The 16312-nt window shown below is 40.4% G+C and overlaps 1 protein-coding gene across 49 annotated transcripts in view; it reads right to left on the reverse strand.

Moving 5' to 3' along the window:
- Satb1 (SATB homeobox 1) overlaps nt 1-16312 on the reverse strand; it is a 93129-nt gene that overhangs the window by 26317 nt on the left and 50500 nt on the right. For all 49 annotated transcript variants that reach the window (XM_087565735.1, XM_087565734.1, XM_087565714.1 and 46 more), the window contains 2 exon segments: nt 10069-10281; nt 2755-2910 (listed from right to left, as the gene is read on the reverse strand). In XM_087565735.1, the coding sequence (XP_087421861.1) occupies nt 2755-2910; nt 10069-10281 (369 nt within the window).

The raw sequence follows: 16312 nt of genomic DNA on the forward strand, positions 1-16312 counted from the left end.
CGAGATGATGTAGAACAGGCTAAATGGCAGGCTCAACATGGGCAGGCTCCTTGTACAGAAAACACTCCATGTATCAGTCACTTGTAGCCATGTCCTTTACCTTCTAAAACGGGGGGTACTCGGATACATAAATACATGATAAATCACTGCTCTGCACGGAGAGAGCGGAGTCACTTACTGAGCATTAGGAAATGCTGTCCATTATGTATAGTGCTCTGCAACGTAAAGGTCCACACGTATATATTACAGTCTACACACCCGGAGGAATGCTATGCCCTCTGGTGAGCCCCAGCTCACTTATGTGAGGTGTAAAGAACTGTCTTAGTCGTAACACATTTTACCACGTGACGTGAAGACTTTTCATGAGCTTTTCTGTTTCCTTTGGGAGATATGAGGCCAGAAGAACAAAAAACTTCATGACCTTGTTGGTCAGATTTCCTCTGTTAGGATACAGGCTCTGGACTCACTGCACACAACCCCTCTCAATATTTGCATGCATTTTCACACAAAGGGCAGTATAATATCTAACTGAATAAGCAAGACAAAAACTATAGAAATGCTATAAGAACACATTAGAATAAAGTAGAATACATTAGGAATTGTGAATAACTAGCTATTCAAGGGGATAGGAGACACATGTCCACTTGGCCCACAGCTTCTAATGGGTTCCTTGGAGTTTCTTCAAACACTAAAAGGGGAGAGTAGAAGTTTGGGGTGTTCCTGGGATACAGAGAGATGGGAGATACTTAGAAGCTGCCCATCAACATCGTAGAAATGCAGACCTGAGGCTTGGCAAAGGGCAAAGTGACAATTTTTAAAAACTCTACAGGATACCAAACAGACCTGAACCAGCCGACTGTTGCTTCTTGCGTGGTTCCTAAACCAGTAACTCAACCCAAAGGCGAGGGGTCTCTGCTATCACTTAGGAGCTAGGCCCTGGTGATGGCTAGGCCCTGGTCAGAAAGGCGACAGGAAGGGGTACAAGGACAGGTGACAGACAACTAGATGATGCAAACTGAGAAGTTTTCATATGAATTCCTGTTTGTTTTGTTTCCTGGCTGACCTGATTATAATAATGTGTATCTAGCTCCTCCATTTTGAAGATTTGGAGAAAGTGCCTGGTAGGAAGGCAGTCTATTATGTAATTGAACAGGCTGGGGTACGGTGGGGTGGGGTGGAGGGGATGTAGAATCAGAAGGAAAGGCAAAATAATATATATTTAAATAAGAGATCCTCATCATAATTAGACTAAGTAGTCAAAACAAGAATGTGCCGGGTTGTGGGGGTAGAATGAGAACAGGACAGTTCTCCTTAACTCCTAGTCTTGGCATGTAAATGAAGACATCTGAAGAAGCACACAGGTTTGAAGCGGTTCTAACATTCTATCATAATTAGAAACATTTCAAGAGCCCTGTAATTTCCAATCAAAATTACAGTAATTTCCGATATGCAAGCCATGATTCATGACAGAATTTTACATTCCATGAGAGATTACGGTGGCCCGATGTATGACACGCTGGGTACAGCACTAACATAAACAATTCAGTTTAATGTTTAAACAGTACTTGATGTTTAGAATCTCACAATAAAAGAAACATATTATTGTAGAAATTATCACTTTGACAGTGATTGAAGGGTAGGCAGGCATGCGGCCTATAAAGCTATAATTTTTTACAGTCCACAGCTTGAGTTCAGTCATTTTTATATAACATTTCCAAGATACCCCTTAAGTATTCATCCGGCCTACAACTTAAACAGGAGCGACATGTTTCTCAAGGAACGCTCCCATTAAGTACCGTTATTAATGCACACAGAGTGAAATTTTTGGAAAAGTCAAAAAGTATTGTGTTATAAATCTGTCATGCAGCAACTACTCCAGAATTGTATATTTTATCACAATTGACAATGGTTAGGATGTTCTACAAAAGAGCATTTAGCAATTACGAAAACAGAATTGTGTAACATTTCAGGTTATTCAAATCTCACCCAAGCCGTTGTGTGCCTCTAAGTCCCACCTCGGTGTTACCAAGTCCTTTTGTGGAAGGGAAGGGAATTCTGTACTCTACGTCTGTATTCATGGCTCTGGGGAAGAGCTAATAGACAACCGTGAGCTTTTTCTACCAGACGACTCTAGTGAGCAGTTACCAACATACGAGAGTCACGCTGGTAAGAAGCTGGATGATCTAGCTGTTGTTTCTGAACTGGATTGAAGAGGTCTTAGATTGCCGGTTTAACTCTATGCAGTCATCAGTGTTGGTCAGGTTCTGAGTATAACTCAATTTGCCTTGTGTACAACTACAGAAAAACCAAAATCACTAACATGCGATGGGGTGTGTGATTTGTTTCGGCAACTGAGGAATAGCTGCAGGTAGACGAGTTGCAGATAAAGTTGTATGGGGATTTTAGGATGAAAACTGAAGGTCATCCGAGGATTGACCAAGCAACAGTTCGTGGCTTCTATGTTACATGTTCTATTATGATACACCAGCCTAGTAAACTGTACACGTGACAGTCCACTCCTGAAAGGAACCAATAACTGACCCAGAGAATGCCCAAGACATCTTTAGTCCAGGAGCTGGGGGACCAGGAAACCCAATGTCTACAACCTACATCTCAACACACTGCTAAGAGAGTTCTCTACATAGTCCTAGAGGCTGCAACCTCTCTGTGATGCCGGCTCACACTGAACACAGGCATGGCTGTCACTGACAGGCATCACAGACGAACATTCTAACGCCTGTCTGAGGATCTTACCTGGCTTTTTGTGGCAGCAACCTTTGCAAACAGTGCTTGGGACACTTTAGCACGCTTCATTTCCTGCTGAATCTCGTCATAAATGGAGGCGTTAATGTTCATAGTATTGTTCTCTGGCTTCCCATTCCTCTCAGTGGCGAGGGTAGCTGTTTTCACCTACAAAACATTTTGAGCGTGGCTGTCATTTTTCATTAGCCAAATTGAGTCAGAGGTTCTCAGGCTCGGCATCCAAGCTGGGCAGCGTTACTCCTTTTATGATCAAGGTGATCAACAGTGCGGTCATTCGGCATTAGTTACTGCCCTGAGATCTGATAGCGTAAGTTAAGGAAGTCACACTGTCACAGGTGATTGCATCTGTAATGTGACGGCAACTGCCAGCTGACAACCAGGAAAAATAACACCATAAAGGAAGTTTTCTGGGAAAGAGAGGAGCTTCAAGGACTTGAAATCGCCAAACTAATTGTCTCACAATTATCTCTCATTTCAGCCCTAACAAAGGAAATTCACAATTAAAACCGTAACGCACGGCACTGCGTCTTCACCGGGTGCCCGGTGCCTAATAGACAGTTAGCTCACTGATAGCTGTTATATACTATGGCCTTTTTAATTTCAGACTTTTTTAAAATGCCTTTCCCTCTTATGTTTCATTTTAAAATCTTCCATAATAAAGCCATTTATGGAACTGCGCATTTAAATCTTCTATCCATCCATGAAGCAGGTAGAAAGCCGTGTTCAATTATTATAAAGGCTGGTTGCGGTACACACGTGATGTCCAAACTGCTCTGCCTGCTTATTTCGCCGTTTCCTGGCGTTCCGGCATACAACGACTTCCTTCTGACTTAGAGAATTGAGACAATAAAATGTTTCTTAAAAAGTGACTGAACAGTTCTGTGAGCTCCACTATGGACACCATCAATGAACTCCACAAAACTACTCAAAATGTAGAATCGCTCAAAAATGTGTGCCATGCCTTTGATAACAGATCAGCAGGGACGGCTGAGGAAAGGTGTCCCCTCCCGACAAAGATTGGGGGCTGAAAACCAAATCGCAATCTAAAAAATTTGATACTATTATTTTTAATTCCAATTTTCATTTTTTTTATCCTGCTCCGTTATACAGAGCAGTCTTGATACTCTTCAAATGAGCCAAAGGCCCATGTTTTCCTAGCAACTGACAAAACTGCAGTTGACATCTTAGTCCAGAGGCAGGATCATGCTTCTTCTCACAGCAAGAGGACAAAGGAGCCCATTTTTGGGGGGTCCTTTAAACACCGAGGTTTCTCTAGAAACCTTGCAAATCAACTTTGAGCAACAGAAAAATGAAGCATGTGCTAGGAAAAATGCACAGATAATAAATGTCAAACTGCAGTCTCCCCATTGTTTTTCACTTGGTCCCCAAAACACTTTCCACGAAAGTGAGCAGAGGTTAGCCCAGAAGGGGATGATTTAAGTTCTTGAAAGTAAATGCAAGTTCCCTGTGAAATGCACCTTCTGAATCCTTCTAACTCCCAACCTTGAGGTCAAGACATTTCTCCCTAACTTATGTCCAGGAGACAGGACCCAGCAAGACACCTTCCATCCCAACTCCAGCAGCAGAAGGAAAACATCTGGCTGTGAGATGGCTGGCTGCCAGCACAGAGGGTTCAGTAAAACTGTCACCTGGTCTCAGTGGGAGTGGCAAGAGATCTTGGGGCTCCTTTTCCAGCTCAGGGTATATACCAGCAAGGGGTACATTAAGACTGGAGGCCACTAGAAACCCACAGGGCTTTGAAGCCATAATCTGCTAAATGGCACTTTAGGAGCTAGAAGAGTTAACACATTACCATAAATTGCCAAGAGGTTGCTTTGGTGAGATTTAAAACTTTGCTCTGGGGTGGTCTTGCTCTGAGGCAGAGGGGTAGATCTGATCACCCCATGGGGTCTCTTCTAATACCTATTTTTCTCACTGCTTTAATGAAAGAGAAAAGCCATTTCAATTGCTTTGAAAATTGAATGTTATGGAAATGGGGGCCCCCCGAAGTCCAGCACACTGGAAGAAACAGTTTCTTGATACAATCTGTATAGCAACAACTCTGGTTTAAAGAAAGTTGGGATTTTGCCTGGTCTTAACAATTCTCATTCTTCTGTAAAAATTAAATTGGGGAGCTTAAGTTTCTGGGATTCTGTTTCTAAAATTTCCTTTAAGTTTCCTATAAAGCAGTTACAACTTGAACCGAGAAGCAAAAATCCTACAGCACAAAACCCAAGCGAATAGCTGCTTCCTGGTCTGTTGGGGGTGGGCTGGGGTGGGGGGGGGTGGAGATAAAAGGCAAAAAAAGAGGCATTAAAGGAAAAGCATGTGGAGAAAGTCTTTAAAAATATACAGTTAGTACCTGGCTGCATTACTCAGTTTAAAAGTATTTAGCAAAGCTCCTCTTGCTGGCCCAGATATGCATCTTATCACAGATAAGCCATTAGAATTCTAGAACCACATTTTTTCCTAAACACAAGTGATTGCTTAAAGGGAACCGACTTGGGCAGCCTTTCAAAAGTATGAAAGCTGATTTTTTCCCCAGGTAAAAAATGGAAACAAAAATCTTTTCTCCGTCACTCTACTAAGTACTATTTTTGCTTAGTACAAGAAAAAAAATCTTCTTTAATCCTGGTTTAGCTTTTAATATTATATCATCCATTAAAATTCATAAAGTAGTTCATCCCAGGCAAAACAAACTACTCTTCACTCTCCACAAATAGCACAGGAGGTGAAATAAACGCAGTTGCAACTGGAAGAGCTTTTATCAAGGTAGGGCATAGAACTCCATCATTACGGTGGCGCCAGGGAAGTTGTTAGGAACGGGAGCTTCTATTTACCCTCCTGGGTAGGGGACAGGCTAGGGTCTACTGTGCACTAAAATTGCACAGGAGAGCACACATTTTATATGAAAATTTGACGTTGCTTCTTCACCGATTGCTAAATGCCTCAGATCTTACATACAGGCTTACAAGACTAACTCCCCTTTGTTATTATGGGTGGTGAACACACTCTACCTGGTACAGGAGAAGCTGCCCACAAGCTCTTTCTTACACAAATTAAAGTTTTACGATCTTCAATTAATTTTGAGAGTATTGATATTTATTGGCTGGTTTGTGTGCATGCGTATCAACCTCTCGAACTACTTAACAGCCTACAGCAGGTGCTACTACTACTCTACTTTAAAACTGGAAAAGTTGTTACAACAGGGGAACTAATAACCTCCTGCTCCAGGCTGAGCTCTAGACTTCAGTTTCCTGAAATCTGGGCTTCTCTCAAAGACTGGGGAGTTATATGCTCTTCTGTGGGGTCTTGTTAGTTAGAAAACTACATAGTGACCAAGAAAGTGGGCCTGCCTTGTGTAAGCCTTTTGCTAAACCTTCCTATTAAGTTCAAAGTTTGAGAAGCTAACGGTTTTATAATTAACATTAAAAAAATCTAATCTAAATTTATTTTCCACGGTATAACACTTACCTCTTCTTAATAACTTTGTAGACCTATTTAGGGGTGGTGAAAAGTGGTTCTATGTAACAATGCCTTAGCACTGTGGTTTGAACTTTCTGTAGGAACAATATTAATATTGCTTCTTAAATCTAGACCTGAGAAAGGCACACTCTATAAAAGTAACATTAAGAGAACCGTTCCACAAGTATGTAAAAGTTAAGGCTTTCCAGGGAATCCACAACAAGTAACACCATTCTCAAGCGCTAAGTGCACTCCTGGAACCAAACCTGAGTCAACATGAACTTGTGCTTCACTGAATCATGGAGGGATTTGTTGTGAAAGACAGAACAACACAGGGCACATTAATCATATAGTCCTTATATGGACTTGGAACATGGTGTAATACGTTTCTAGGAAACATCACATCTCGCTTAGAAAGGAGTTAAGAAATCCCAGGAAGACACACAGAAGACATGAAGTTTAAAAGAACTATAAAACTCATTTTAAAAAAATCACAACTTGTGAAACAGGTCTCACAGAAGTTAAAATTGGGAAAGTAACTCCAGAAGTCAACGTGTATGAAAATACACAAATAAAGACACAAGGAAACACCTTACGTAGAAGGCATTAGCCTAAGCTTATCTGTTCTGCAGGGCAAACCCTTAATGTTTTCATTAGGCAACTTCGCCCAGTCGGAAAGCAAATCCAGAAGACGGACCAAGGCATTTTCTTATGATGGCAGTTTTGAAGGTGACTTTTCTTCATCATACCAGAAATGTCACTGCGCAAAGCCATTCCAAATGGATCGTTTGTCAAATATTTAATTTAGGGAATCCAGCCAATAGTCTAGAACATTCCTCCTAGTCTAACAACACAAATTCCCATTTCCCCTGACTTTCACCCTTCTCCTAAAAACTGTGTTTTGAGACGTCTTGAGGTAAAGGAAAATGCAACAAATCTAATTAGGATTTGAACACTTTAATTAAAACATTTCACTTGGGTTTTTCATTTTTCTCCTAGCAAAAGGTTGGTGGTACTAGGATTCAATGAATTAACGTATGAGAAGGTGCTTAGAAAACTGTGAACCATTATACTGCAAGGTATTTTTCCTCTTTAAACTGCAGCACGGGATTTATGAAAATATGCTTTTGACAATTAGGTTTAGCCCAACGCTTCCCAGCCCGGGCTGAGGACAGTTCATGGCTACCTCTGCTGCTCTACGGGAGACAGGTGTGCGTTGGGCGCAGGGCAGCATGGCTGCGTGAGCATTAGCTTTGCTGTTTCAGCAGCTGGGCTGCCGTCTCCCAGTAAGGTACTTGTAGGACATCTTTCTGATGACTCAAAGTAAATCTCATGGTAAAGATGACTTAAAATCTAAGTTCCTTAACAGCTTAGCTCCTTGGTCTAGGGAACCACCTTTCAACGTGTGAGCTACATACAATGATGCTGAAGAGATTCTTGTCTCTCATGCTTAGAAATGTCGTGGGTGTCCCCCAGCGGCACCTTCCCTTCACTTCTGATGCTTTTATTTGTGCTTTTTATCAGAAAGAATCAGAGTTCAAGGCTAAACACAAAATTTGTCTCAAAATAGGTTTCAAATTTCTGTGTTTTACAGGAAATGCATAGTGATCTTGCAAAGATTTTTCTCTGGTAATATACAAAACTGAAGACAGTTCTGTAGGCTGGCGGTTTCTGTGGTGCTTCCCACCTTCTCTTGCCAGTTTGGTTACCTGAAGCAAGCATATGAAAACCTCTCTTGGGGGATCTATTTAACTTCAACTGCTGATTGAAAACAGTTCTAACTCACAAGCGGGAGAGCACGCTTTCCCCAACTTTACTCATTTTATAGTGAGGTAACAGATCGAGAACTTGGTAAAATTTAATGTGCTGTTTGAAGGGTAGAATGGAACTAATTGGCAGTGAGCACTGTTGCAATATTGAGTAAAGGAAATTAATTCTCTGAGATACAAGTAAGACACACAGACCTACATTATCAGACAGTCGCCTATGGGTTGGGTGGTTAGACGGCCAATGAGACCGTGCTAGAAATCTGGAAGCATCCCACGAAGAAGCTAGCGTATCTACCCATGCTTGATGCTCGCCGTTGGCTCAACATCCACCTAACTACAAGCTTGGTTGGTCTCAGCCCCCTCTGAGAACAAACAAACACAGCAAAAGGTGTCTCACCCAAGACCTATAACTAAAATCTTCTGGGTCACAAATCCTGACATGCGGTGTCTTTCAAATTCCCACAGGGCAGCTATTGAATAGTATCTTAAGAGTATACGAAAATTATTACTTAAGAGCTAATACAACTTTGGCTAAGACACCCCTCAATGAATAAGGATTAACGTGATCACCAGAATCCTATTTAGAAAAAAATAAAATAAAATCTCCCAAATCCTAGAAAATGAAAGCTGTATAGGCACTAAATTAAATAATTGGGCAGATTAAAAAGAAAACATGTTCCATGCTAAGATTCATATTGTTATTAGAAATGGAATTTAAACACCTCAAAGCAAGACAGATAAGGCCAGGTTAATGGATCTGGGTACAGAACCACCCTGGGAGCGGCAGCTGTAAAAAGGAAGGGCGTGGTAACCCTGAGAGTTTTATATGTCTTTACATAATCACCCATACAAATCATACACATTTATACAGAATTCCCAGCTCTGTATTTTAGGAAATCTTTTACAGACCAGGTTACCAATCCAATTCAGTAGCTATGTGTAGGCAGGCAGGCTGTGTATGAACACGGTGACCCTTGTCTCTTTCAGAACAGCATTATCTTATCACAGCCTGCTCCTATAGACATTAAGACAGATTGATTTTCATTAAAAATAGATTCCAGAAATAATTACTTTAGAACAGTATGTCAACAGTTCAAGTCCGACAAATAGCTGGAGAGCATGCCCAGGCCTCGTGTAAGCTCCTGGGACAGCTTCATTTCTTACTGTTGACTAGGCTTTTCCTATCCTTCTGTATTTGGAAATATATGGACTTTTTGTTTATTATTGATGAAATGAAATTACTATCAACGCATGATTTGATTGTGGCATTATACTGCATTAACACTCTGAATTTGTGTTCTGTATTCAACTTTTTTTTTTTAAAAGCTATTTTAGTTTTACAGGTTGTACTTGCCAAAAAACTAAATATGGAAGAAAATTTATTTGATGGTGGACTTTAGGTATAAGTTATGAAACTTAGATCATCTAACAGTTCGCACTGCAAGTTTGTTTGTTTGACTCCTCCTAGGAGTTATAAGGTACTTTTAAAATTTGGTTTATAATGCACAACAAAGTTACGTAGCAGGTAGATTTTTTTTTTCTTAAAAAAATAGAAAAATGTGAAGAAATAGAAAATGTGCCCATTTCTGGGAATATGGGTAGCATTCTTTATCAGTCCTTCAAGGATTGTATTAAACTTAATTATGAAAGACTACAAATGAGACGATATGTAATTGGTATCAGCTGCATCCTGTACTAGAAAGCATTAATATAAGTAAAATTATTTATTTATTTTTATTTACTATTCAAATGGCAGTCTTCAAGCCACTGACATCAACCAGGCCTTGTGACTTCTGTCCTGTGGTGTCTCAGCACTCTGTAGTAACCAGTGGAGGTACGGAAGTTGCTTCTTCAACCCTAAAGACTCGGACCAACATGAATCAGTCTTCTTCCCTCTCTGTCTAATAGGAATGGGCTGTTTTCCAGCAGAATTGGTGATTTGGGATGAAATTCTCAAGCAAATCTACACAAGTTTTAAACATCTGCATCTATTTATCCAATTTCTGGCTGACAGTCATCATCGCATTTTTTTAGGGCAGGAGAAAGAACTGCAAGAAAGAGAAGGCTGCACCTGAGGAGGGCGGCTGGGTGGCGTGCTCAGCAGCGGGGCAGGCCCCATGGCGGAGGCTGCGTTCAAGCTCCTTTCCCTCTCATCCTGGTATATCCGGTCTCTTTCAGCTTCTGGCAACTGTAAGAAATTCTGCATAGCCCGAAGGTTTACCAGCAGAGACTGGGATGCAGTCTTGGGGTCCTCTTCCTTGCGGAGGATTTCAGAAAGCAATCCCTGCAGGGAAGAAAGATACCAGGGTGAGGTTGCTCCCTGATGGGGGTTGGAGGTGTTTGTAGATGTCCCCTGCCTTTTCCTCAGCCTTTGGAAAGTGAGCAGTCAGAGGCTGAGTCTGCAGAGGAATATATTAGCTACAACTGGAGTGGCGGGGAAGAGAGCCTCAATTGTATCCTTGATTTTATTAAGCATCTGCTTTACATATAGCAGAAACTCAACCAGCCTAATTGGTCTCATTCCTTTTGAGTAGCTTAACTCGCCGTGAAATCTTTCACAGAGAGATGGCAGAGAGAAGTTAGGACTAAGTAAAATCCCCACAGCAGAACAGCATTGAACTGTATCGTTTTCTCAAGCTTCCAGACAAAGGCCTGGGCGGCCGACGGCTCGACACGTTAATGCACGAGGCCATGTCTAGAGGGATGAGACAAGTATTTGAGGGGACACCAGAAAACAAGCTGCAGCACATCGGTGAAGACCACTAAGGTTTTGGGTTATACAGATCATATTTTGTTATTCCTTAATTTTCAATTTACAAAGTGTCACAGGGAGTCATTTGAATTTACTGTTGAAAGGAAAACAGACTACCATAAGCAACTGTAAAACTTTCTGTGCTACACTGATAGGTAACAGGTTGAAAACTTGATGCTTAGGAAACCACAGATCACACATGAGATACTTAACTACCCTTCCACACTGTAAAAATCTATCCCAGAATTTGACATATTGAAAAGGATATCATCAAGTCTCTTGAGAACTAAAAATCACTATTAGCAACGGCAGAAACTTACAAACATCTAGAAACTTCTCTTAGGGTCTTTCTCTTCCCTCAACAACTCAGTATTACAATACTTTTGTTTTTCTCTCGGGGAGGATTTATTTTTTAAATGGGTGATTTCCTCCTAATATATCTGGAGGGTAATTTGAAGTCCAAGAACAGCAAAGGCTGTGCTGGCGACAGGACCTGGTAGCTATCTTCAATCTGCAGCCTGTTTCCTTTACTTAGACATATTACCATAGTATAGTTACATCAGTTATAGTTAGCGCAGTAGAATTACATCCAGATTTTTGCATAATTTGACAATCCACCTCTACCCAAACCCTAAAGAAATGGTCAGAAGTATATATTTGAGTGAGAGAAGGCAAAATAGACTCCCCAGAGTTTTAATGCTTGGAGACTGTTACAGTTTCTCATCAGTGTATCACGTTGCCTGATACATTACAAGTAAGAGAACATTTACCCCTTTAAAATATATCATTTGACTTATAAGCTGGTGCTTAAGGGGGGAAGAAATGGCCACCAAGCTCTGGGGAACTGAGTTAGTCACAAATAAACCTCTCAGTTGGTCTACTGCAACCAAAGCCTGGATTTAAGCCTGGACTTTCCTGTGAAATGTGACTTAAGAACTAAAGCTCTTGTGCTTTTGGCAAGGATACTAACGAGTAACTGAAACTGTGTCCACTGAGAACAAACATCCTGTCAACTGACCTCAGATTCGAACAGTCAATTATCCAGCTCTTTAACCTATACGAGGCCAACTAATTAGACCATTTCTGATGTGTCTTATGGAAATAAACAGACACGCCACACACAAAGTCACTGCTCCCACAAAATGTTATATACTTAAAAAACAAACAGAAACTACTTGGAATCAAGGTGGGGTACCATGCCTGTAGTCCTAGCACCAGGAAGGCTAAAACGGTAAGATTGTGCTTTTGAGGCCAACCAGACTACACAGTTAAGACCTAGTCTCAAAAACATACATGCATACATACATACATACATACATACATACACACATGAATGAAACAGACAAAAACACGGGTGGGAAAGCAACATATAGCAACTGCACAGTAATGCATGTAATATATAGCATGTCACGAAATCCTCAAGGATAACAGCATGGTTAATTTTGTCATTTTAACTCAATGCCTTGTGCTTAAGTCATTGATAAATACCAAAATAATTATGTGTATATAGACTACAGAAGTGAAAAGGGGGACATTAGAATACATTCAAATGGTCATTAGAAGCTATGGCGAAAGAATCAAGGCCAGGGGCTATTTCAGCCAAGGCACTCAGTGGCTTTGCCCTGTGAAACATCAATCTGCATGAGGCTACCTACGAACTAGTCAGTAAATTAAAAAACAAATCAGGGCAAAGGGTACCCTGTTGATATTTAGGTTTCTCATACATTGCACTTGACATCAGATATTTAACAATCTCAAAATGACAAAATAATATTTTACATATCTTTCACGGCAAAACCCGTGAAAAAAGCCACAGAAACACTCTCCTTCAAGTTAACAGAAGACAAAATTGGGGCTGTGGTTCAGGCAGAAAACATCATCACTTGGGTGAGAATCTGAAGTCGGCCAACCTTCCCATTTAAGCCTAGGAGAGCTGCCCCTGCTGCGCCCTTTCCCCCAGACTTAGTCATCCCTTTGAGTGAAGGCAGGCTTCCTGCCTGAAGTGTACCAATTCCCCAACAGTGTTCCACACCCCAGACACACAAGGGGCTCCAAAGCAGCCAGTGTAGACAATCTACTGTGTTTCAGAAAACTTTTTTTTTCCTTTTTGGCCCAGAGCTTTCAATGAGGGGAGTGCCCCCTGGTGGAAATGCCTGAAAATATTGTTAGACACCATATGATTAGTGTTAATTTTTTAAAAATTATTGGAGTAATGTAGAATAATCTGGATGCAAATGACTGCTGTTAGGACACAGACACTAGAGTCGAAGTCTTGGTCATGTTCTGGTTGTAGTTTGAATGGCTGATGAAGTCAGTATCTGTGTGGTCCCTGTCCCCAGTTTATACAGGTTAAATACAGTGCAGTCTTGCCGGGGACGGTTAAGGTCATTAGTATTAGTTTCTCATGACTGACTGATCCGCTATCGACAATCCAGCATACTAAAGAAACAGGAGTACGGAAGGCCACCCGCACCTGTCATACCACAGAACCAGCTGAGGTACCAGGTTAAAGTACAGCCAGTCTGTGTCCCATAGGTGCTTCAATAAATTCACTGAACTAAATTAGATAAAATCAGTAATCTTGTTTCTAAAAAAGAAGTAAAAAGAAGAGTGTATGTTATGAAAGGCGTTCCCAACACGTCACAAATATTATTCTCCCTGGAAATAAGAATCTGGCATTCGTTGGGACTTCAGATCATACAAATAATTAGATATGTGTGCTATGTATGAAAACAAATTATTCTGCTGTCATTACTTAGTGGCTAAGGGAGAGCCCTGATTCTTTTCAATTAAAGAATACATTTACTGATAAATTCCTAAACCTCTCTTTTTTTACATTCCGACAAAGAGTTACACAAGTTATTACAAGTAAAAATTCATTAATGATTGCAGAAGAAAGAAAACCTCCAATAAATATTATCAGTACTTCCAAAGGCTCATTATAAATTCTTTAAAACAGCAGACAAGTTAAAGAGCTGGCCAATCTGAACAAAAAGCCTGTCTGGCCTCCAGTTTGTCTCCTCTTTGAACATAATCACTGATTAAAATAGATTTTATCAGCTCTGTGGAACTTCAAAGCTCTCAGAAACAAAAAAAAAAAAAAAAAAAAAAAAAATTTGAGGAAACCTCCCTCCTAGAGAAAGACAGAATATTCTCCAGGCTACCGGCCTGTTTGGTGAGTTCTTGATCACGTGTCCAGGTGAAAGACTATTTTCAAACTCCACCTGCTCATGGCCTTGTGCCAAGTAAGTTGTAAGTAGATGCATTCATCTCTGTGTCCCTTGGTAGGTTCATCAAGAGCTGTCACACCAGATAATGGTACCTTCTTGCTTCTTACTCGATAGTGAGTGACATGGATAGTGGACTTTTCTTAAATCACACTGAAGAAGGATAGGAAGACAGTAGTGATTTCTGTTATGCTTCAGCAGGTGAATTTCTCTCCACCGCATAATTCACAGAACTCAAATTCAATAAAACATTACATGAGGGTCCATTACTGTTACCAGTTTCGAATAAACCATCTTAATTCTTTATTTTACTAGAAAATAAAGTGTGTCAAAGACAGAAGGGAGGAAGTCACTGAGCAGGATCAGAGTTAATCTCTGGGTTTTATTTTAGTTTTTAAAGAAATGCATTTCCTTGTAGCACAGCCTTTAAATGACAGTATCAGAGAGAGGTGAACTTAAAAGTGTGTAAGTGTTGAGGCACTGGCGTTCACTCCTGGCTATAGATTTCCATTAAAAAGATATCACGTAGACAGAACTGAACGGATGGCATATGCTAAAAGCTACTGTCTTCAGTAGCAATTAAATAACATATGCCTATCATTCAGAAAGGGAGAATTCCTTTAAACAAGTCATCATACAAATTTCACCTTAACTTTTCAGAAATGGTAGACTCTCTGTTCAACACTGTATACGACAGTCTTGGGAGGATTATGGTTTAATTTGGGAAGCCCTATTAAGATGATGGGAGAGGCTCAAGAGCTAAAACAGGAAGTCCAGGATTTTTAAAGTTGTCAATGACTAAAATAATTCTCAATTCCTAACCGTGCTGCCTATGACACCAATGTTTTAACACACTCCCTACCCATATCCGAGCTTCGCCTTTTTACACACGGATTTTATAGTAACGCTCAAACCCGGCTGGGTTGGAAGTGAGCTGCAGTGAACACACACCGACTTGAGATGTGCAGTCTAAGTGCAGAGCTCTCTCGCTACATATGCATCAGCATGTGTATTTTCGTACTGCACGCTCACACCCTACTCTCACTCTGCACCTGCTTTTATTGAAATGCATACACTCTGAAATAAACACACGACATGCATTCCTATGAATGTATAATCACCAAACTAAATGCAGCTGCGTGTGGGCGCGTGCGTGTGATTTTTTTTTTTTTAAGTATGACCACTGAAAGATACATACATGCTTGTGTGTGCAAAAGCTGGCTCCCAATACACATTTATATATCCACAGGAAACAATACATATTTTAAAAAATCCATACAAGGCTCAACATCTCTTTCCACTGAAAAACACCCATCACCAATATATAAATATTATAGATTTAAAATTTAATTTGTATTTATATTTAATTATATATTTAAAATTAAATCTGTTTATTGATAAGTCCAGGGTTCCAAATCATTCTGTTTTGTTTTTCTTTTTTCAAAATTGCCCATTTAGGGACTGGAATCTGGATGAAGTTTTGCCATTGTTGTCCATGCTCAGAAGAATGAACTCACTGTTCTTCATATAAACTACAGGGACCCACCTTTTGAAAGGTGCTAATTCATATGAAAAGAGGATTCAGCACTCCCTGTAATAAACCCTACAGAGAGCCACAAATGTTCTATGTAAGAACCAAAGACAGCACTTCACAGGCACAGCTAGAAATTGTGCTGACCGCACCCCTATATTCTAAGCACACATAGGCCATACATATCCTTTGTGCTTTAGCATACAACTATTTGTTCAATTCTTCAAGCGCCTATCAGTAAATCTATAATCTGTGTCTGTGTCAAGGCTGCCTTTGTCTGAAGGCTTTTAATTGCATTCAACAAACATCTGACTTTTATGTAGTCCCAGTTTTTGGCCCAGTACTAAACATTACTAGTAATTATTGTATTTACAAAATAAAGAGTGCTATGGCAAGTCAGAATTTCTAGACACTGGCTTGTGATTTGCTCATTTTTTCAAAAATTATCGCCCAAGGGAATTTAAGAGTCATACTGAATTTACTAGCTGATAATAAATATAACTTTAAAGCTGGAAAAACACGGATCCTGGTAAAAAAAATGATACAAAGTTTTTTAACCCAAGATATAACCCGGTGTAAAAGCCATCCTTCTAAAAGCAGAACAATGAGGAACGGAAAAGCAGCTGAGGGAACTGGTAGGAAGGACCGGGAAGGCCCCACCAGGCCTTCGGAACCTAAAACCCGTCGGGGCCAGCCAAATGCAAGCCACAGATGGGACTCTCCCAGGTTCAGGCACTGTGCTAACAAGGAATCAATACTACCTTATTTTTGTACCAAAAATTATTCTTATAATTGTATAATAAGA

The sequence above is a fragment of the Rattus norvegicus genome, chromosome 9 (genome assembly GCF_021556685.1).
Source record: "Rattus norvegicus strain SHRSP/BbbUtx chromosome 9, alternate assembly SHRSP_T2T, whole genome shotgun sequence".
In the NCBI taxonomy this organism is placed as follows: Eukaryota; Metazoa; Chordata; class Mammalia; order Rodentia; family Muridae; genus Rattus; species Rattus norvegicus.